The sequence below is a fragment of the Tachysurus vachellii genome, chromosome 5 (assembly GCF_030014155.1).
Source record: "Tachysurus vachellii isolate PV-2020 chromosome 5, HZAU_Pvac_v1, whole genome shotgun sequence".
NCBI lineage: Eukaryota > Metazoa > Chordata > Actinopteri > Siluriformes > Bagridae > Tachysurus > Tachysurus vachellii.
In genome coordinates, this window is record NC_083464.1 from 19,929,571 (window position 1) to 19,952,926 (window position 23,356).

The 23,356-nt window shown below is 37.8% G+C and overlaps 3 protein-coding genes across 4 annotated transcripts; 2 read left to right on the top strand and 1 right to left on the bottom strand.

The window, feature by feature from the left end:
* Window positions 1-5,078: 5,078 nt before the first annotated feature.
* On the top strand, window positions 5,079-6,017 carry mc2r (melanocortin 2 receptor). Its single transcript, XM_060870279.1, has one exon. The coding sequence runs from the start codon at window positions 5,079-5,081 to the stop codon at window positions 6,015-6,017; it is 939 nt and encodes a 312-aa protein (XP_060726262.1).
* A 1,096-nt stretch (window positions 6,018-7,113) lies between these two features.
* mc5rb (melanocortin 5b receptor) lies at window positions 7,114-8,303 on the bottom strand. Its single transcript, XM_060869264.1, has one exon. It carries the CDS (start codon window positions 8,170-8,172, stop codon window positions 7,189-7,191), a length of 984 nt encoding a protein of 327 aa, XP_060725247.1. The 5' UTR covers window positions 8,173-8,303; the 3' UTR covers window positions 7,114-7,188.
* Window positions 8,304-14,168: 5,865 nt separating this feature from the next.
* On the top strand, window positions 14,169-23,279 carry fam210ab (family with sequence similarity 210 member Ab). Of its 2 annotated transcripts, none has more exons than XM_060870287.1 (4): window positions 14,169-14,242; window positions 17,534-17,952; window positions 20,749-20,860; window positions 21,252-23,279. In XM_060870287.1, exons 2-4 carry the CDS (start codon window positions 17,564-17,566, stop codon window positions 21,582-21,584), a joined length of 834 nt encoding a protein of 277 aa, XP_060726270.1. In that variant the 5' UTR covers window positions 14,169-14,242; window positions 17,534-17,563; the 3' UTR covers window positions 21,585-23,279. The 2 variants fall into 2 exon arrangements, with proteins under 2 accessions (XP_060726270.1, XP_060726269.1); XM_060870286.1 differs by lacking the exon at window positions 14,169-14,242 and adding an exon at window positions 14,583-14,726.
* Window positions 23,280-23,356: the final 77 nt, after the last annotated feature.

Below are 23,356 nucleotides of genomic sequence, written 5' to 3' on the forward strand. Positions count from 1 at the left end.
ATGCAATCACACACTAGGGACAATTTTCCAGAGATGCCAATCAACCTACCATGCATGTCTTTGGACCGGGGGAGGAAACCGGAGTACTCGGAGGAAACCCCCGAGGCACGGGGAGAACATGCAACCTCCACACACACAAGGCGGAGGCGGGAATCGAACCCCGACCCTGGAGGTGTCGTGCTAACCACTAAGCCACCGTGCCCCATCCCCTGTTATAGATTTCATTTATTTCCTAAAATTCTCAAAGCATTACGTGTAGTCATTGATTTCCAGCCAGTCAGCATTTCCAAGGCCCATATTTGTTGAACGTATGCTTGTTGAGTTCTAAAGGATGGTCTCTCATAAGGAAACAGAATTTGAGGCCACGTGAGTCATACACTGAAACAACTGAAATATATTATAGACAACAGTTGAGTAGTCTAAAAGCAAGCCCATCACTACACCATACTGTGTACTGTGCAGCACAATACTTTATATGGAAAGGGCCAATATTCACCAGAAGCGTTACAGTAAGACCAATAATAGTCCATTTAGTAAACCATCAATTTTTGCTTAAGAGATTAATCATTTTACTCATTTGAATTCAACAACATAGTGCTGGCTCTTTTTGATCATTTATAGGCCTGCGTTTTTTTGTTTGGTTGTTTTTTGTTTTTGTTTTTTTTTTAACTCCAGTACCTTCTCTTTTTTTCTCTCTTTTATAAATGTTAACATTAGACATAAACTACATTGTTAGAGTTAATACAACAAAATATATTTTTTTTATAAAACTTTTGCTAGAGTGAAGAATTTGTGCATTACAGACAGATTTGCCACTGGATAACAATGTGATTAAGCTACAAATGAATAATTGCTAAACAAATGGAAATTAAACGAGCACACAATGTGTCACTACTGTCCTGTTCGGTTGAATTTATATCAGCATAATGTAAACAGTGCCAGCAGCTGTGGTTATTCTTTCCTGAAATCTAAAGCCACTTTGTCAAACACTTCTATTCATTCAGTGCTGAACACCTGGAAACAATAGCACAGGCATGTTTAAATATCCAAGCTGTTCCACTGGTAAATAAAGCTTATATTAATTACGGTCTGTACACGCAAAATACAGATGGATACACAATGTTTTATATACAGGCGTTAGAGCTGCTTCCTAACTAGCCCCCATAAAGAAGGTCTGCTCAGTTCACTTATAGACACAAAAGTAACTGAACAAACAAAATGGTAAAGACATAAGCATATAATTAGTTCTGACTAAGATTCAATGTTGTGATGAGGGCAAACTAAGGACCTCTCATGCTGTAGTAATGTAAATTAAATTTCACATCTTTGAATTGTTTATTTTAGTTGTAATTTGTTCATTTATTGCTCTTTTTATGCAGATGGGATGGATGGTTAGATAAACAAATGGATGCATGGCACGCTGTACTTCTGACAAATCTCAGAAGACACAATAATTGTCTGGAATTTATATAATTCCATGTATTTACATTTTATAAAACAGTTTACATGAGGGGTCATGGGAGTATGCTCATCCAGCTTTTTGGTGAAAGCCTATGATCCTGTGCATTGATATTTGGGTATATTTGGGTTCAGGGTGTCTGGGTGTGAGCTGGTCTTTGTTTGGTCATTGACATATTTTGTGCAATGCCCCTGCAAATAATTTAATGTAACCACAAGCACAAACTTCTAGGAAATCAGTCTAAATCTCACTTCCAGTTTATTATCTATGATCTTCAATGAACAGCTAACTGCATCGCATGTCCATGTCACAAGCATGGTACCAACAGTGGTGCTCAGGTCTGGGAGCAGGTTAGCCATATGTTTTTCTGTGCACAATTAAAAAGAGCATGTAAAGTGCATTCACACAGATCAGAGACAGGAATCAACCACAACCACAAAGGGGTGAAAAATACATGTTAACCACTAAGCCACCATGGCCCTAGACAAGGATATCCTCTAAAACAAATCACTGATGTTATGCAATATATAAATCAATAAATTTCTCACTTAATTAAAGCTCACATCCAGACTAAGGTTTAAAAGCATACAACATATAAAAGCCATATAAAAGCAATTACACTGTGTATACTTAATCTCTAGTGCCCGCTTGTGGACACATGGAGCCACAACAAGATGTCTATGTGGTGTATTTATAGGTCTAGGGAATGAATAACAGCTGCTACTGATCCATGATCACAACAGCAATACAATTGGTGCTAATGCTGACCTCTAGTGGACAGAAGATGTATTGCAGTATACCGGTGTGAACGAGCAATAATAATAATAATAATAATAATAATAATAATAATAATAATAATAATAATAATAATTGTTATTATTGTTATTATTGTTATTATTATTATAACAACTTTCAAATATTCTATTTGTAATTGCCATACAAGATGACACAAGCATTGAGGATGATAAACAAACAGGAAGCAAATATAGAGGAAAACAATTAATAGATAAATTTACACAGTCTAGAAAACAATACACAGTCTAATAACACAAATTATAAATGCCAGGGGTAGTACAATTGAAAGTAGATAAACCTCAGACATGTTATGAACATAACTGGAGCAACTGTTCCAGGTTTTGTTTACCTTCTGTTAGTGGTATTGAGTTACACTCCAAATACTCTGTTAAAGAACCAGAGCAGGGTTTAAGTTTTACTATCCTATATCCCTGAATATTTGAATGTAATATCTGCCTAATAAAGTTATTAAATTTCATATAAAGTATTCAATGTTTACCTCATTAGAATGAGTCAACCAGATAATTCCACAATAAAAAAGAAAAAAAGAAAGAGAACCTTTTTAGTGAATTTTTAACCTTGACATTTTGAATATAAAATGTTTAAAATGTACTAAAAGATTCCCCGGATAATAGTAAATTATGAAAATGAGTGAGGAGGGTCAGTGTATAGAAGCAGGCTGAGCCAGAATTTACACATTAACAAAAAAAATGAGAATTGTACATTATTATTATTATATTGTCTACAAAATAAATTGCCTTGTGGTGCCTGTTATTTGAGGTTAAAGAAACAGACATAAAGAATGTACAGAGCTTTAACTCAAGGGCAAAAAAACACAGAAAGTGTCCTTCCAGTCGTTCCCACAAAGAAAATACGCAGCACTCTCATGCAGTTGTGTAGACTAATACTGTGATATTGCTTGCAATAGATCACATACACTAGGAGAACTACAATTCTTTAGTAGTAATCATACTGTGTCTGCAGAAAAAGACAAAAAAGGGTAAGTCGTAATACTTTTATATGATTTTTATTTCATATTTCATAGAGTTCATCGTAGCTTTTCAAACATTTTCACTGTTTATTGTTCAGCTGATGGCATTAATGTTTTTATTACAAAATATCATTCAGATACTTAAATAGACATGGCCCTTTCTGTGAGAGATGATGCAATGCTGTAATGTTTTTTAATAATTTGGAGTACATTTTGCCATAATGACTGAGTAGGTTGTACTAATCAGGGTTTATTGAGAGAGCTAACAACAACTGACAAATAGATTCTCATATAGATTAGAGCACTAGATCAATAGGGAAGCTTAAATGTCAGTAAAATGTTCTCTCACAGCATAAAAATCTTTAATTCTTCTGTCTTTGTCTAAACCGATGTAGTAAAACGTGGCATTTTTTAACTCCGTATCAGTTTTTATACATAAACTAATAATTACTTTTTTAAGAAAATGCTGTTCTTAATTATTATTGTTACTGTTACATTAACAGTAGAAAATTAATGCTGTGCCTGTTTTGATTGTCAGGACTCACAGTGTGTAGTTCTTTATTCTAGTGCGTTATTTTTTCAGGATTTTTCAGTGTATAACTGATTTGATCAATTTTATTTCTTTCTGAAAGGAATAGTTCAGTAAATGCAACTCAATGGCATGTCAGATTGCTAAAATATTTTGTAAAGTTATACAAATGATACACATTCTCAGCAAGGTTCATTAGATACTTACACTGTTTCCTTCATACGTAGTGCAGCATCACAACATTTTACTGTAGTTAACGTCCTTGAATTCTTTCTAGAAATCATTGTTTTTTATCTGAAAATGGTTTTCACATCAACTCGCTCTTACCTTGGAAGACTGATGACTCCTTCAAACATTAATTCATTCATTAAGTCATACATACATCAGTGATCCTGGTCAGTGTTGTAGCTAGTCTGGAGACTCTCTCATTGACACTGGGCATGAAGCAGAAATATGCCCTGGATCAGATACCAGTTTTTGTTTTTAATATTATATAAATAATGATAATAATAATAATAATAATAATAATAATAATAATAATAATAATAAGAAGAAGAAGAAGAAGAAGAAGAAGAAGAAGAAGAGGCAGAATTCTGGAGCACTTGAAGGATTCTAAGTAATAAAAATGCCCGTTCCTCCTGCAGCAATCTCAGAACCATTATAATATAGCTATAAACAGATTATTGACTGAACAATTATATTGATTTTACCATTTTGTAGTGTGATTATTGGCTGCAAACTACAAAAAAACATACATAACTTAAAACAAACAAAAAAAAAAGCAAACACTCAGAGAAGGTACAAATTACTGCAGACTTGTTTTCCTGTATTCTTTAATCATTCCACCTGCCTGGGTTTTAACTGTACTTGGAAGTTAAAGCAAAGCTCATGCCATCAGTGCTATTCAATGTTATGCTTGATAGTTATTGTAATTGTAATAATTTAACACAATTGTAAATAGGACTGTGTTTTAAATGGAGGAGTGTAATTGATTATAATCAAGTGGTGTATCTAGTGCACTTGATGTTAGTCTGATGTTCATGTTGCTCTGTTATTCTTCTCTTACACGATTAATCTTTGAGTAATGTAGAAAAAAGTTCAATGTAAAAACTAGAGTGGTTCTCTCAAGAAGTGTTATCTTGTACATTATACAACTCTATACAGTACAATGAACAGTATAAGAAATAAGTGTAATATAGTGCAAAAATATGTTGAAGTTATTATTTCTTTCAGGGTGTTGAGGATACTAATCAGAGGAAGGAGAATCATCACAAACCAACCCCTTGCCTTTTAACCCAGTCATCATGATTAACAATACTACTCTGGTCAGAGAGCACACAGACTGCCATGAAGTTCAGGTTCCCATCGAGATCTTTCTCATCATTGGTGTTGTAAGCCTGAGTGAAAACCTTCTGGTTGTGGTGGCAGTGATTCGTAATAAAAACCTGCACTCTCCCATGTACTGCTTCATCTGCAGCCTGGCGGCTTTTAACACCATCTCCAGCCTCTCCAAAACCTGGGAGAACATCATGCTGGTTTTTAGAGACGCTGGCCATCTGAACTCTCAGGGACCATCTGAGCTCAAGATAGATAATGTGATGGACACTCTGCTCTGCATGTCATTTCAAGGCTCCATCTTTAGTTTCCTTGCAATCGCTGTGGATCGCTATATTACTATATTCCACACGTTACAGTACCACACACTCATGACTATGCAGCGCACAGTAACCATCCTGATCACAATCTGGGCCCTGTGTGGTTTCAGTGGTGCTCTCATGATCACGTTCTTTGAAACTACAGTGGTGATGATCTTCTTCATTGTGCTCTTCTTAGCTGCCCTGTTCCTTACCCTCCTACTCTATGTGCATATGTTTTTGCTGGCACAGTATCATGCAGGCAGGATCGCATCTATGCCAGGAGCCACTGGGCACCGCAGGAAGCGTGGCCTGAGAGGGGCACTCACACTTACCATTCTTTTTGGTGTGTTTGTGGTCTGCTGTGCTCCTTTCTTCCTCCACCTCCTGATTATTATGGTATGCCCCAAAAACCCATACTGTGAGTGTTATCGGTCTCTCTTCCAGCTGCATGTGGTGCTGTTGATAAGTCATGCAGTTATTGATCCAGCTATTTATGCCTTCAGGAGCGCTGAGCTACGAAACACCTTCCGGAAAATGTTCTTCTGCTTAACGGAAGCTCAGAATTATGTCCATGGCACATGTGAATTTGTAATATCATTTGCATGACTAAACCATAAGTGTTCCTTAAGAATCAAAAATAAATGAGGCAGTCAAAACTCCGGTTACAACATTTATTTAAATTCTCATGGTCACCTATTCACATTTTCACCTTATTATATTCCTCTTTTATCAAATAAATGCAAGTCGTAAATCTTTGTAAACTCTTTGTTACTGATCAACCTTTCCTTATGTATATATGATTAACACACATGAAATGTCTTCCTGATCTGTATACTTAGATAATGACTGTGGGTCATTTTAAAGAATGTTCATATATTATATTGCAATTCTTTATGAATTAATATTGCATTTCTCATTAATGTAATATGGCCACAAATTACAGTACAACGTCTAACAGATATTCTACATTATTGAACAATTATAATATTATCATAATAAAGAAATGGTATACAAAAGAAACTTTTATGCATGTTTCATGAATTACATTCAATTCTTGAAGGCTCTGTCTGAGTGACAGTAAAATCACAAATGTAACACTTTTGTACACAATTAGACATCAGTACCATGTACTGTACATTCACCATACACAACACTATGCAGAAACACTCACAAACATACATATATCACTACATACATCACACAACTATTGCAGCAGTTACTGTACCACAGAACTGGGGTTACACAACAATGCGGGTAAAAAAAAATGGCTCAGGCACATGATAAGGTGTATTTATACATTTATTTTGCTGTGTGTTTTACAGATACCACTGGAGGGGGAAACACAAGGAAAACAAAATAAAGTGACTTTGGGGGAAAATGTAGTTCACTCCAATGGGGGAAAAGTAACAAAATCTTTGTGTGTGTGTGTGTGTGTGTGTGTGTGTGTGTGTGTGTGTGTGTGTGTGTGTGAGAGAGAGAGAGAGAGAGAGAGAGAGAGAGAGAGAGAGAGAGAGAGAGAGAGAAAAGTCTATACCGCCATTTTAAAATACACAAGAAATATCTAACTATTGGTATTCTAGTCTTGAATAAAAAAGAAAATCAGTGGTAGGCCTCCGAGTTCTAAGGCATTTTTCTAAAGACTTTCAAAAACCGTTCCAGTTCTTAAGATTCTGTACGATTAACAATTATGTGATAAATGTTGTGCAGTCCTGTTTTCTTTTATGTCTGTACTTGTTTCTGTGCTGCATGATGATGGATGCAAAGTTGAAGGTTCTATTCAGTATTTACTGGACAAGCTACAGATGCTGCGCAGGTTGTAGCAGCAGATGATCTCCTTGAATGTCTGCCTCATCTCCTGGCTCCTTAACGCATAGATCAGAGGATCGATCACAGAGTTGCACATGATAAGAATCAGGTACATGTTGAAGTGGGACATGAAGCAAATGCAGTACAGGTTCTTTGGGCAGGAGATCATAAGGATGAGGTGGAGAAAGAACGGCACCCAACACACGATGAAGATACCCAGAAGGATGGTAAGAGTGAGGGCTCCTTTCAAGCTGGCCCGTTGCTGGATGGAGGCATTGGAACCGGCCAGAGATGCCATGCGTCTTACGTGGGATCGAGCCAGCATGAACATGTGGCTGTAGAGAGATGCCATTAAGAGCAGCATGGCCAAGAACATAGCAACCAGACAAACCACCACTGGTGTTGTGTCAGAGTAAACAATGAAGACAATCCCACAGCCAGTGCAGAAGCTCCAGATGCCACTAATGATCATACGTGCTCGCTTCACAGTCATGATGCTGTGATAACGGAGCGCATAAAATATAGAGATGTAGCGGTCCACAGCAATAGCTAACAGACTGCACATGGAAGCCACCACAGAAATGCAAATGAGAGAATCGAACATGTTATCAATCTGACGAATAAAGTGATCTTCTACAACTAACCTCCTGTTAGCCAGGAGATGGATCACTATAGTCTCCCATGCATTGGAAACGCTTACTAACATATCTGCCAAAGCCAGACTACAGATGAAAAAATACATAGGAGAGTGAAGGTTTTTGTTCTTGGCTACGGCAACAATAACAAGGATGTTCTCCAACAGACTTAGCAAACCCAAAGTGAGGAAAAACTCAGGGGCAATGTGGACCTGCTCACAGTTTCCTGACACTCCTGGTGATTTATTGGACTCCTTACTGTGGTTGATGGGTGTGAAAGAGTTGTTTGGTATTACTGAAGACCACGGTAATGTATTCATTTTTTGGCTGAGGTTCTTTCACTGCCGAAAAGGAGAACTTTAAAGTGAGTGTCTGTCAGTGAATAAACTCATCATGCCAGATTCTTGTTCATCTGTAGGAAGAAAGAAAAAGAAGAAAAAGACATTATCAAAAAAGAGATAAGAATTGTTGCTATTATCTGCAATATCAATGGTTTAAAAAAATTGCACTAGCTCCAGTGCACGTCTTTTTCTTTTTTTTACTTGGCACAGCTGGTAGCATTGCTGCCTCACAGCTCCAGCCAACCATGTGCCACAGATACAAAAGTCAAAGAGTTTCAGTCAATGTTTCAGTCAAAGATCAGAATGAAAAAAGGTATGATTGTGGCATGGATGTTGGTACCACATGGAATGGTTTGAGAAACTGTTGATCTCTTGAGATTTTCATGCAAATCAGTATCTAAAGTTTACACAGAATGGTGTGAAAAACACCTGTAAGCAGTATCTAAGACTTTCATGAGCACAGACTCACCAAAACACAGCTGATGATTAGAATAAAAATCACCTGGTCTTTGCCAAGGCTTATTAGCTGAGAAGTTAACTGTATGATTGTGCAGGTCTACACATGTACCTAATAATGTGGACATATGTGTCTGTTTTCATGTTTAATCCCCTAGAAATAGTCACCATTTTAAACAGACTAGATTATTTTGAAGTTGACACACAAATGTAAAGAGGAAAACGTTGTAATGAAATTCCACAAAGACAGGCATTGTTTCATACATAGTTATTGACATAAAAATTTATTTTACTGTTCTTGAAACACGATTGGTGTGTTTGTTGTTATTCAGAGGGTTTTGTGTATTATAATAAAGCATAAAATCAAAAAAAGGCATCAAGAAATAGCAGGATACTTCTTGCACATTGTGACAGACAAAGTGGTTTCTAAATATATGTCAGCATTTGTTATCATGAATCATCAAAAACCCACAATCACTATCACAGAAATCACAAAGGTTGGGATACATGGGGCTACACAGTGTGTCATAGTAATGTGTGAAAGCTAACTGTCTTCTGGTTCCTTATAATTTTCAATGTGATTGAGAACATAGTCATTAATTATAATAGCGTGAAAAGATGAATCATTAAATCCTAAGGTTGTGCAATGTTATCATTTGTCATTTTAACCTCGGTGCAGTGAGGCAGTCCAACCTGTCAATCAAACAAAAGATCACCTTTATATAATGAAGTCCAAGTTAAGCAATTTGCTTAGGTCACTGTGATGAAAAAAGCCATCCTAAGTTCTTCCATTATGTTTCAGCTCTACCACCTGTGACTCATCCAGAATCCCAATATCAAGCCATACTAATTCCCTGCCTGCTGGGAGCCTGATTCCAACTCAATGCCTGTTTCCTTTTGAATTAAACACAAATATTTTTCTGCCTTTCTGCTCCACGAAATAATGTGACAATTGCTGGGTTATAGACTGGGCTTCATTGATCGTTGCACAGTGTATCTCCGACCTCATGCTGTAAATGCACATGTTACACCAGTGTACGCTAATGAAAATCTGGAAGCTCCATTTTTACAAAAAGAAAAGAAAGCTATTAAAACCTTGTAGCTTTCATTTTACACAAGATAAAACAGACAAAGAACCTGAAGTCTCACCTTGCAGTCATTAGCTATAGGATCCCCACAACTTGCACACATTGCATCTTCAGCAGTCTATGCATCAGGCGAAGAATGAAGTAGTCTTGAGTCCATCATGTACTACTCTCTCTCTCTCTCTCTCTCTCTCTCTCTCTCCTACATGACTCTGCTCCTCCTCCTCACATACCACACTAGCTTTGTTCTTGCATTCCTAAAAATTTCTCATTTATTAGTATTTTTAATAAGATACAAGTATTACAGAATTTACATGAAAAGCAACAAGAATACATTTATACTTTTAAAATCCCAGGATTTGTTGCTGAATCAAATATGTCATTACATAGCATTGTAACTACAGTACAGTAACTACAAAATAGCATACAAAAATACACTTTGTCTAGTAATATGTTAAACACTGACACATCTTTTTTAAATATATTGCTAGTCTGAATGCCTCTTCCTCCCATTTACACATATTATAGACATGCACAGCGTATCTAAATCACAGGTGTAAGTCAAGTATAGCTGTACTATTTACAAGAATAATACTATAAACTGACATCAAATGCAAGAGGCTAAAAGCTAAAAGATGCTAAAAGATTACAAAACAGGACATGAATTCAGCTTTATGCAGTGATGTTGCCACTAAATGCAGTTATTCTCAAAAGTTTGCATACCCTAAAAGACATTGCCATTTATTTTGAAAATGTGACTGATAATGCAAAATATTTTTTTTATTTAAGGATAGTGGTCACATGAAGTCATTAATTATCACATAGTTGTTTGACTCCTTTTCAAATGTTTGGAAAGGAATCAACAAGGCCTACAGTGAAAAGTAGACCATCCCCACTGTAAAGCATGGTGATTGTTCCCTTATGTTTTGCGGCTGTATGAGCTCCAGTGACACAGGGAAGTTGACAGCAAGGAATTGACAGCAAGATGAATGCAGTATATTATCAAATACTTTTTACAAAGACTTTGAATTTGCATTCTACAGCAGGAAAGCTGTGCATGGGACACTCTTGGATGTTCCAGCATGACAATGATCTAAAACACAAGGCAAGGTTGACCCTGCAATGGCTACAGCCAAAAAAGGTGAAGGTTCTGTATGCCATCACAGTCTCCTGACCTCAATATCACTGATACACTTTGAGGAAATCTCAAACGTTCAGTTTTTGCAAGACAATCAAAAAATGTACACGAACTGGGGCATTTTGCCAAGAAGAATGGTCAGCTATAAGTATGAGGTGTATGTATGCAATAAGTATTATTTCCTTATTTTTTGTTATGTTTTGTTTGATGATTGTGACATTCTGTTATGCCATTCATATTAACTTGAGTCCTATAAGAAATAAAATAAATTTGTTTTGCCTTCCCACTCATGTTTTCTTTAAAAAATGGTACATATCTTTCAAATTCTCCCAACGAATGCAAACTTTAGAGCACAGCTGTATATCACACCTAGAGCCTTAAAGGATGCAATGCAAGACAGAGGGACCGTTTTGGAAATTTCAAATAAGATTTAGCTAATTTAGCTGTGCAATGAATTGTGTGTACAGGGAGTGGCCATCCTGCAGGGGTTTTAAAGAGAATAACTGAACAGGCCAGAATAATGTCACATGCAAGGTAATGGGAGATAACAATAGAGCTTGATAGGTTCCCAAGCCTAGGCTTGAAGTACTCCTATCCTGCAAATTTTAGTGTTTCTCCTGCTCCTAACACACCTGATTTAACTACTCAGCTAACTAACAGCCCTTTCTGTGATGAAGTAGGTTTGTTAGATCAGGGAAAATCCTCATTAGTTTGAGATACTAATAAATAATTTTGAAAACATAATGATTAAAAGAATGGTTTTATTTTGTCTTTCACAAACAGGCAGTTAAATGTAATACTTGCCATTGAATCATATTAATTTACATATGCGACTGTCACCAAAGACATGTCTCCATCACTATATTATACTCAGATTTGTCCATAAAAGTCTGTAAAAATCTTTATCTTTAACCATGGTATTGTTATTGGTACCAGATGAGCTGGTTTAAGAATTTCAGAAACTAAAGATCTGGGATTTTCACTCACTTTTGAAAAGCACTGAGTGAGAGAAAGTTCTGTGGGTGGACACACCTTGTTGAAATGAAGTCAGAGAAAAATGGCCATACTGGTTTGAGCTTCCAGGTAGGATTAATTAACTCAAATATTAATTCATTACAGCCATGGTTAGCAGAAAAGCAACTCAGCATGTACAAAACATTGAAATGTTGTGTGTGAAAATACCAGATCAGCAGTTTCTGAAATACTCAAATCAGGCCCCAGTGTTAAAGTCACAGAGAGTAAACATTCTTCCTTCTTATGCCTGATGTAAACATTAATTGAAACTTTTGACCGTAGCTGCATGACTTTATTGCACTGCATCCGAATGATTAGATGATTAGAACTGAATAAACTAGCAGGTGTAAAGCCTTTAGTAAAATGTGTTACATACACTATTGCTGCTGTATATTGTACAAAAGTTCTAAAGTAAACTCTTTGTCGGACCTGACGCACAATACTGTTATTTGCACTACCATGCACTCTAACACTTTATGTACATTACTGAACTGTCATATACTCTGTATTCCTATTTAATACTCATACTGTCTGTATTGTCTCATATAGTCAGTTTAGTCTCATATAGTCTGTTTTGATTGTTATAGTCTGTTTTGTTTTGTATAGTCTGTTTTGTCTTGTCTGTCTTTTCTTGTCTGTTTTTGTCTTGTATAGTCTGTTTTGTCTTGTCTGTATTGTCTTGTGTAGTAGTCTGTTTTGTCTTGTCTTTTGCTGTTTTTGTCTTGTATAGTCCAAGCTAAATGTATAGTGTTATTTATATCTGTACTTTAGTCACCAACAGCTGGAACCAAATTCCTTGTTTGTGTCAACATCAACACACTTGGCTAATAAACCTGAATCTGATTCTGATACTGATAAAGTGACAGGTGAGTGTATGCTTTATTTTTGTATCTACTAAAGCAACATGTTGCTTATTGGCTGTTTGTAAACCAGTATATGGCATTCATCAGAAACTTCCTATTAACCTGTTTGGACAACAGATAATGACTTTATGATGTAACAGAAGTGTTAGGAATCTGCAGCAAAGGTGAAAAAAGACTGTATGACCTGAGGTACTGAGAAGGCCAGGAGACAACAATACCCAGTGATCATGTACATTTCTGCTCATCATCTGCTTATCAACACACACTGAAACCCTCTCAGTGACCTTGTGTCTGTTATGTAGGGTGTTTTCCTTCAGCCTGCTTAATTCAGATATTAGCTGTCCCCCAAGCCCCAGACATCATTCTGTGTGATCAAGGGTGTAATCAAGATTTAATACAAATCCTGAATATAGATACACGTTACTGTATAGCCAAATGTATGTGTACACCTGATCATCACACTCATATGTGCTTCTTTCCCCAAAACAGTTGCCTTAAATTTTGGAAGCACACAACTGTATAGAATGTCTTTGGACTAAAAAAATCAAACTTGCACTTCTGCCCAACATCAGTGTCCCCAGAGTGAAAATCCCTCCTAGAAGTGTAGAGGATATGAGGACAGAAAATGAGGGACAAAACTGCCTTAAAGTTTATATAGAATTTTTACTTTTACCTTTTGTGATATGTTTTTTTATATAAATATGTATTTATATATTATATTTTCTTGTCACTTTGTAATCTTATATGGATTTTCAAAAATGCAGATCAGTTTTGTTAACCTACCAAATATAACTAGTGCTCTTGTGATGCTGACGTCATGTCAACCACACTGATGTGGAAGCATATTAAAGTCATTTTAGTAGCAATGCAAACACACATACATTGACACACCTTGACCCGAATGATTAGATGATTAGAACTGAATAAACCAGCAGGTGTAAAGCCTTTAGTAAAATGTGTTACATACACTATTGCTGCTGTATATTGTACAAAAGTTCTAAAGTAAACTCTTTGTCGGACCTGACGCACAATACTGTTATTTGCACTACCATGCACTCTAACACTTTATGTACATTACTGATCTGTCATATACTCTGTATTCCTATTTAATACTCATACTGTCTGTATTGTCTCATATAGTCAGTTTAGTGTCATATAGTCTGTTTTGATTGTTATAGTCTGTTTTGTTTTGTATAGTCTGTTTTGTCTTGTCTGTCTTTTCTTGTCTGTTTTTGTCTTGTATAGTCTGTTTTGTCTTGTCTGTATTGTCTTGTGTAGTAGTCTGTTTTGTCTTGTCTGTATTGTCTTGTGTAGTAGTCTGTTTTGTCTTGTCTTTTGCTGTTTTTGTCTTGTATAGTCCAAGCTAAATGTATAGTGTTATTTATATCTGTACTTTAGTCACCAACAGCTGGAACCAAATTCCTTGTTTGTGTCAACATCAACACACTTGGCTAATAAACCTGAATCTGATTCTGATACTGATAAAGTGACAGGTGAGTGTATGCTTTATTTTTGTATCTACTAAAGCAACATGTTGCTTATTGGCTGTTTGTAAACCAGTATAAGGGATATGCTAAACTAATATTCGATAAACAAGAGTCCTGTTGATAGTAACTACATGTTAAAAAATAAGGATAGAACTCGAGTTAAGACGAAATGACAAAATATCTTACGAGTTCAACTGAAATTGAAATAGAGATATTAAGCTAAAATAACGACACACACATTTCAGGGCTTCTATGTAGAAAACTCATACCTGTTCTATCACACTAAGACGTACGTTAAACGTCCAAGTTAAAATATGTAAACAACACGTGCTAACAGCGAGAGACTTCATTTCCCATGATGCTTTGCGCGGGTGAAGCAGTCCATGTGCAGCAGTGTGGACAGTGTGCGCATGCATGGCAGAGATAGAAGCATGGCGGGGCTCGTCCTCTTGAAGACACGTTATTAATTCCGAGTCAACACGAGCTCAATGTAAGCTTCGCCTCACATTTCTACATGATTGTCCTTTTTACGAAATTCCAACCTCAGCTTGCTTTTGTTAGCTTGTTAGCCAGTTAGCTAAGCTATATTTAACTGCACAGTAATGTAGAGCTCCGTGTGTGTGTGTGTGTGTGTGTGTGTGTGTGTGTGTGTGTGTGTGTGTGTGTGTGTGTGTGTGTGGGGCGGGGCCTGTCCTCTGTCCTGTCCTCTGTCCTGTCTGTACTCTACATCGTGTGTGTGCTCAGCCAAATGTATTATTCTGAGCTAAACTCTAATTTTAGTCTGTTGACTTGTTGAGATCAAACTGTGAAGTAATAAATCACACGACACATTGAATTGTTATGGATGTATGTTAGGCCTCAAATGTACGTAGTTACACAGGAATATAATAATAATCCATGTCAGATGAGAACAGAGCTGTGTCTCTAGCTCGCGACTCTCGAGCTTGTTTATTTGGGCCATGCTGTTTACTATCTGTGAAGCCACGCCCCCTGTCTGAAGGTGAAGGCTACAGACTGAAAGGACTTTTAAAATGTTATTTTGTTTTTTCCTCTAAAACACCTAAAAACATAAGCATTCAGGTACTAGCATTTAAGTGTTAAGCATTTGTCCAAAGTACAAGTGAAAGTGGATCAGCTAGCATGTTTCTTTTCAACACTTGATTGTCCTGTTTTGTCACCTGCTTTCACCTGCAATTAAACAAACAATATGCTAAACGTTTATTTATTTAAAATAAATAATGTGACTTGTTTGACAGCTTCCACTCCAGAAAGCTTGGAGCAGAAGCACTCACCAGAGTGTGTACACTGTCTGCAATGACATGATACAAGTGTAGTATAACTATTGGCGTTGTGCAATATAGTAATTGCACAACACCAGTTCCAAATAAATGATATTGCTCTGCTCTCATCACTGTCACCAGCAGCTAACTAAACTGATACATCCATTTTTGCTGTAACACCTATTTGCTCTTTCTGAACTGTTGTTTGCTGGTCATGAACATGCGTTTCCAACTCAACACACAAAGACCTGCACATTGTCCTCTTTTTCTTAGCTTTTTTGTGGGGAACAAGGTCACTGTAGCATGCACACATTTACTTGGATATATACACCTTTTTTAAGCATAGCCTGTCCATAATCCCCTTTTCCCTCTCCTAAACATTGCTATACGTTTTACCTGCATATACGTTTGGGTTGGGCTGGTTCTGTACACCAGAAATACACTTTCTGCACATACAGTTTCCCTTTTTTTGTCATTTGGTATGCTTGTAGAGATTTATTATATTTAATTCTAATTATTTGCTGTTTAAAACAAGATATTGGTGGCTGTAGACTGTTTTCAAAGTAGTCCAAAAAACCACAACCCAATGACTTGCTTTTTCCTATTGCAACCTTGATCCAAAACTATCTAGATTTAGCATAAAACTGTGCCCATGGCAACCCTGTCTACATGTAGGAAAGGAAACTTTAAAAAAAAATGCAGAGGTAAAATGGTGCCACAAGGAAAATTTCTGAAATAGCTCACAGGGTTGTGGCAATAAGTTACTTTACGTTGCTTCTCATCTACTTTGCACTCATCATTGGTGCTGCTACGTATTTTGAAATTTGCAGGAAGTATGTAGATGATCTACCTCTCATTCATGTGTGCAGTGAAGTTAAGATATCTTCAATACAACAGAATAACCTAGATAGCTGAGTCTTTAGAAGTAAAATGGCACATAACCCAGACGAATGCAGTACCAGTGTCAATGATGTGATGGCATTCATCAGAAACTTCCTATTAACCTGTTTGGACAACAGATAATGACTTTATGATGTAACAGAAGTGTTAGGAATCTGCAGCAAAGGTGAAAAAAGACTGTATGACCTGAGGTACTGAGAAGGCCAGGAGACAACAATACCCAGTGATCATGTACATTTCTGCTCATCATCTGCTTATCAACACACACTGAAACCCTCTCAGTGACCTTGTGTCTGTTATGTACGGTGTTTTCCTTCAGCCTGCTTAATTCAGATATTAGCTGTCCCCCAAGCCCCAGACATCATTCTGTGTGATCAAGGGTGTAATCAAGATTTAATACAAATCCTGAATATAGATACACGTTACTGTATAGCCAAATGTATGTGTACACCTGATCATCACACTCATATGTGCTTCTTTCCCCAAAACAGTTGCCTTAAATTTTGGAAGCACACAACTGTATAGAATGTCTTTGGACTAAAAAAATCAAACTTGCACTTCTGCCCAACATCAGTGCCTGATCTGACTAATAAGTGGCTAAATAAGTAGAAAATCCCCAGAGTGAAAATCCCTCCTAGAAGTGTAGAGGATATGAGAACAGAAAATGAGGGACAAAACTGCCTTAAAGTTTATATAGAATTTTTACTTTTACCTTTTGTGATATGTTTTTTTATATAAATATGTATTTATATATTATATTTTCTTGTCACTTTGTAATCTTATATGGATTTTCAAAAATGCAGATCAGTTTTGTTAACCTACCAAATATAACTAGTGCTCTTGTGATGCTTACGTCATGTCAACCACACTGATGTGGAAGCATATTAAAGTCATTTTAGTAGCAATGCAAACACGCATACATTGACACACCTTGACCTCGTTCATACTGTTTATTTATTATAATACACTCACTCTCACTCATTTTCTACCGTTTATTCGAACTACCTCGGGTCACGGGGAGCCTGTGCCTATCTCAGGTTATTATTATTATACATGAAGCACACATTAGGTGACGGAGTAGAAATGTTGTACTGAAGCTTTGTTGTCTTCACTCTAGGCTGTAAGTGGTTAGGACATTGAGGAAGAGATGATGCAGCGTGTGCTGTGTCCTGCAGCTGTCTCGCTGCACTCTGTGTGCCAGAACCTTAATATGAGGGACCTGAGTGTTGGCACACAGATCCTTCATATACATCGCATTACTGTACGCTACTTCAGCTCCTCCTGCATCACCAGAAACTCAGAGTCCCACAGGACACGTCCTGAGGTTCAAACAGCTGCACAGAGACAGGAGAGAAGCCAGGGAGAGACAGTAGCCCCACCACAGAGCACCGGAGACCTTGATCCACTGCAGGACAAGTCCATTGGCCTCTATCAGAGGTTTAAGAAGACTTTTAAACAGTATGGCAAAGTGATGGTGCCAGTGCATCTTGTCACTTCCACTGTGTGGCTTGGGACCTTTTATTATGCAGCCATGAAGTAAGTGCATGTCAATTCTCTAAAATGTTTAGTCAGGTTTTTTTGGGGTTTAAAGTTTACACTTGCTATTCTATATTGCTATTCTTGCTCTCTAGCTAATACGTCAACTTCCAAAAGAAACCAACCAAGAATTCTGGTTAATTTCTGCAGGAATTATTGATGAATTTCTCAAATATGATTGGTCATATCACAGCTTTAGGCTAAAGCTTTATTTTCTACACTCATTTTAATACATTACACTTGTTTCTATAGTGACAGCTAACATAGGGACTTGTATTGGTGACTCATTACACAAACAACATTTAAAGATTTTGTGTGAGGGGATCTTTACTCATGTTTAAGCAGCAAGATCCAGAGGTATAATTCTGTCTTGCTACTTCCAAATGAGAGAGAAAAAAAGGTTGTTGAAGGAGATATATACACACACACATATGTATATACACATACATACACACACAGCTCAAAAAAAAAAAATAAAGGGAACACTTAAGCAACACATCCTAGATCTGAATGAATGAAATAGTCTTATTAAATACTTTATTCTTTACATAGTTGAATGTGCTGACAACAAAATCACACAAAAATTATCAATGAAAATCAAATTTATTAACCCATGGAGGTCTGAATTTGGAGTCACACTCAAAATTGAAGTGGAAAAACACACTACAGGCTGATCCAACTTTGATGTAATCCACGTGCCTGTATGACCTCCCTACAACACCTGGGCATGCTCCTGATGAGGTGGTGGATTGTCTCCTGAGGGATCTCCTCCCAGACCTGGACTAAAGCATCTGCCAACTCCTGGACAGTCTGTGGTGCAATGTGGCATTGGTGGATGGAGCGAGACATGATGTCCCAGATGTGCTCAATTGGATTAAGGTCTGGGGAACGGGCGGGCCAGTCCACAGCATGAATGCCTTCATCTTGCAGGAACTGGAACTTGCAGGAGGAACCTAGGGCCAACAGCACCAGCATATGGTCTCACAAGGGGTCTGATGATCTCATCTTGATACCTAATGGCAGTCAGGCTACCTCGGGCGAGCACATGGAGAAATGCCACCCCACACCATTACCGAGCCACTCCCAAACCGGTCATGCTGGAGGATGTTGCAGGCAGCAGAACGTTCTCCACAGCGTCTCCAGACTCTGTCACATCTGTCACATGTGCTCAGTGTGAACCTGCTTTCGTCTGTGAAGAGCACAGGGCGCCAGTGGCGAATTTGCCAATCTTGGTGTTCTCTGGCAAATGCCAAACGTCCTGCCCAGTGTTGGGCTGTAAGCACAACCCCCACCTGTGGACGTTGGGCCCTCATACCACCCTCATGGAGTCTGTTTCTGACCATTTGAGCAGACACATGCACAATTGTGGCCTGCTGGAGGTAATTTTGCAGGGCTCTGGCAGTGCGCCTTCTGTTCCTCCTTGCACAAAGGCGGAGGTAGCGGTCCTGCTGCTGGGTTGTTGCCCTCCTACGGTCTCCTCCACGTCTCCTGATAGTGCCTCCATGCTCTGGACACTATGCTGACAGACACAGCAAACCTTCTTGCCACAGCTCACATTGATGTGCCATCCTGGATGAGCTGCACTACCTGAGCCACTTGTGTAGGTTGTAGACTCCGTCTCATGCTACCAATAGCGTGAAAGCACCGCCAGCATTCAAAAGTGACCAAAACTTCAGCCAGAAAGCATAGGCACTGAAAAGTGGTCTGTGGTCACCACCTGCAGAACCACTCCTTTATTAAGGGTGTCTTGCTAATTACCTATAATTTCCACCTGTTGTCTATTCCATTTGCACAACAGCATGTGACATTGATTTTCAATCAGTGTTGCTTCCTAAGTGGGCAGTTTGATTTCACAGAAGTGTGTTTGACCTGGAGTTACATTGTGTTGTTTAAGTGTTCCCTTTATTTTTTTGAGCTGTGTGTGTGTGTGTGTGTGTGTATGTGTGTGTGTGTGTGTGTGTATGTATATATATATATATATATATATATATATATATATATATATATAATATATATATATATATATACATACATACACATAATGCATTACACAAGTGAAAACAGGAATGAATTTGTTTTGTGGAAGCTTCACCACATTGAATGTAGCTGTGAATTATAAATGAGATAAAAAGCAGGTTTTTTAAATAGTTAGTTCTGTGGTATAAGAGGAATAAAGCACTTTGGGCCATGCTGTTTATCAGAGAAGTATCGATTTCTGGCTGTTTTATAGTCCAAAGCTATCAACTTAGAGACCAGCTCTAAGTGGAACTATTGCAGCTCACCCTGACTTGTTTTATCTCATTTAATCAGAAGTGTATGAACAGATTCAGTGAGTGATATTATAGTAACTCAAAGTTTTTTCCTCCACATTCAGATATTCGTATATCAGATAATAAGATATTAGCACTGGCAATGCTACTTTTGCGATTTTAATTGTTTTCTATTTAAAAAATGTGATGAAACATCTTAAAACTTTTGAATGCAACTTTTTTTTTTTTTTTTTCTGAACCAAAAAGTTTTTATTAAGGAAAATATTCAGTGGTAATTATGTGCTGGGTTACAGGCCAGTTGTAAAGCTCTTTCCCTGGATAAAAGTGTTTCAGCATTTCTCATTCAGACATTTCCCTCTCATCTGGAGTGAAAATTCAGGACATACTGTTATCAGCATGTCATTATAAACTCCACTATAATTACAATCCCACTTTAAATGGCCATCCATAACAATCCTCATCAAAAAGTTATCTTTATTAAAACCTTTCTACATTGCTGTTTTTCTTTTTTTTTTTTTGTTGCCAGAGGCGTGAACTTGGTGCCGTTTCTGGAGTACATTGGCTTACCGGACAGGCTGGTGGGAATTCTGCGAGACTCTCAGGGTGGATATGCCCTAACAGCCTATGCAATGTATAAGGTATCAATTGCACTAATTTAACACACAAAATTCCTGCCTCCACCTTGTGTGTGTGGAGTTTGCATGTTCTCCCCGTGCCTCGGGGGTTTCCTCCGGGTACTCTGGTTTCCCCCCCCGGTCCAAAGACATGCATGGTAGGTTGATTGGCATCTCTGGAAAATTGTCCGTAGTGTGTGATTGTGTGAGTGAATGAGTGTGTGTTTGTGTGCCCTGCGATGGGTTGGCACTCCGTCCAGGGTGTATCCTGCCTTGATGCCCGATGACTCCGGAGGCACAAGCTCCCCGTGACCCAAGGTAGTTCAGATAAGCGGTAGAAAATGAGTGAGTAACACACAAAATATGCAGCAGGGCAACTGTCAAAATTTTACTAATTGTTTAATGTCCTGAACAGCTTGCTACGCCAGCCAGGTACACGGTGACGATGGGTGGCACGTCTCTCACGGTGCAGTATCTCCGCAAACACGGTTATTTCTCCACACCTCCTCCGGTCACAGAGTATCTACAAGACAAAATGGAAGAGACCAGAGAGAAACTCTCTGAGAAGATGGAGGAGACAAAAGAACGATTTTCAGAGAAAATGGAGGAAACTAAAGAGCTCCTGTCAGAACGCATGGAAGAGACTAAAGAGCGGCTCGCTGAAAAAATGGAGGAGACAAAAGACAAGCTGGCTGAGAAACTGCAGGAGACCAAAGACACAGTTTCTTTACGGAAGAAAACGGATTAACAGAAAAATGCTGAATCTCGCAGGGTTGTAAAATTCTACAGTAATTTCTAAACTGTATAAATGTGTTATGTGTATCTCAAACTTCCTGCCCTAGCACAAATTGATTTGATCTAAAGGACCTGAATCCTCATTTATTTTTATCATTAATTAATGAAACTTAGAAACTTGAACATGTACCTAAATAATGGTGATTTCTGCCACTGTGTTTATGTTCATAGCTGAACAGAGAAAAGAGGTTAGTCAGAAAACAGCACACCTACAAGAAAATCCTAGCAAGCAGACAGAAAAATGAAATATTGCCACAAAAACAGTGAGGGAAAGGTCTGCGCATTTATTAACCAGCATCTCCATTTTTTAACCAACCAAAGAGACAACATTCACTCATTCGCAGTTTGGGGGTTTGATTCCTGCCTCTTCTGTGTGTGAAGTTTGCATGCTCTCCCTGTGCCAGAGGGGTTTCCTCTGTGTACTCCAGTTTCCTTTAACAGTCCAAAGACATACAGTGTAGGCTGATTGGTATCTAAAATGTATGTGTGCAGTTGTGTCCTGTGATAGGCAGCCATCCTGTCCAGGGTATTATACTCACCCTGCCTTATGCCCCAAGTCTCCAGGGGTAGGTAAGCAGTGTAATGAATAAATGGATGGATTTTTCACATAACTATAATATTCAAAAATGTTCAGGTACAAAATTGGACCTTTTGAGACAACATAATTTTATACTTATAGGCAGATTGAAAGTAAACCACACAAGTACCTTTTCCCATGATGTGTCCTAAGGGTATTAAAGGAGATATAAAGTACGATGCTGCTTTTATTTTTGTGTGTGTAGATATTTGACACAAACGGAGTTGTAATCACTACTAGAAGCACCAAGTAGACACTGACACGTATGTAGACTTATAACTCCGAGGTCAGGCAGACTCTGACTGAGCAGGGGACTGTATGAGGAGTGCACTTGGTTTGGAATGAAAATGAACTAGACTAGGACTACAGTAAAGTACAATGGTGGAGTGAGGTTTAAAGCACTTGTTTAGCCCAGTGCCAAAACATAAAAACAGCAAAATGACAAGAATAATTGGGAAATGGTGCCACCATGTTTGACAGATTTCAGTGTAATATTCCTACAAATGATCAAGTTCAGTGAACGCAAACAAACCCTTCATTTCATCCAGCACTTTTCTTCCTCTGTACATGCTGCATGGCACCTGTCAACTTCTCCATATAGTAGGAAACACCTCAGCTGGTGTGCAGACCGTATTTTGTTTACGCCGTATTTTATAGAACGTACATGTAGAACGCAACACGGTGCGTCTACACGGCGGCTCAAAAAATAAATAAAACAAGCTGGACAGGTGCTCTTTACATGAAAAGGGTCTCACTTTATCAAATATATTATGATGGCACAATTCAAGCTTGAAATAGCAATAATCATTCTGCAAAAGTTGTTGAATTTAGAAATTGTGTGAGAATTTATTTCTGCTCAAAGAGCAAATCAAGATATTTAATGATTAGTAAAAAGCTGTAATGTTTGTATTAGAAGTTATGTGTGTATTAATGCAGGTGAAGCAAGTACAAGGGAATCATCTAAAGCCATAAGTGTGTGTTTGATTTTATCTGTATAATGAATCAAGATTTTCACTATTTTATGATTGGGAAGAATGACTAACCAGTCTTGTAATAAACACCTTTTGTTCATCCGTGTCAGAGTTGAATTCGGTGGTTGTGAGTATGTACAGACTGTTTCTTCATTGTTAAAAGGCAATGAAAGGAAG

Bases quoted from the DNA above. Each gene is read 5' to 3' on its own strand.
- fam210ab (XM_060870287.1), top strand. From the start codon at position 17,564: ATGATGCAGCGTGTGCTGTGTCCTGCAGCTGTCTCGCTGCACTCTGTG. The intron at 17,953-20,748 runs GTAAGTGCATGT...TTTTGTTGCCAG, and splicing joins TTTTATTATGCAGCCATGAA to AGGCGTGAACTTGGTGCCGT. The intron at 20,861-21,251 runs GTATCAATTGCA...TGTCCTGAACAG, and splicing joins CAGCCTATGCAATGTATAAG to CTTGCTACGCCAGCCAGGTA.
- mc2r (XM_060870279.1), top strand. From the start codon at position 5,079: ATGATTAACAATACTACTCTGGTCAGAGAGCACACAGACTGCCATGAA.
- mc5rb (XM_060869264.1), bottom strand. From the start codon at position 8,172: ATGAATACATTACCGTGGTCTTCAGTAATACCAAACAACTCTTTCACA.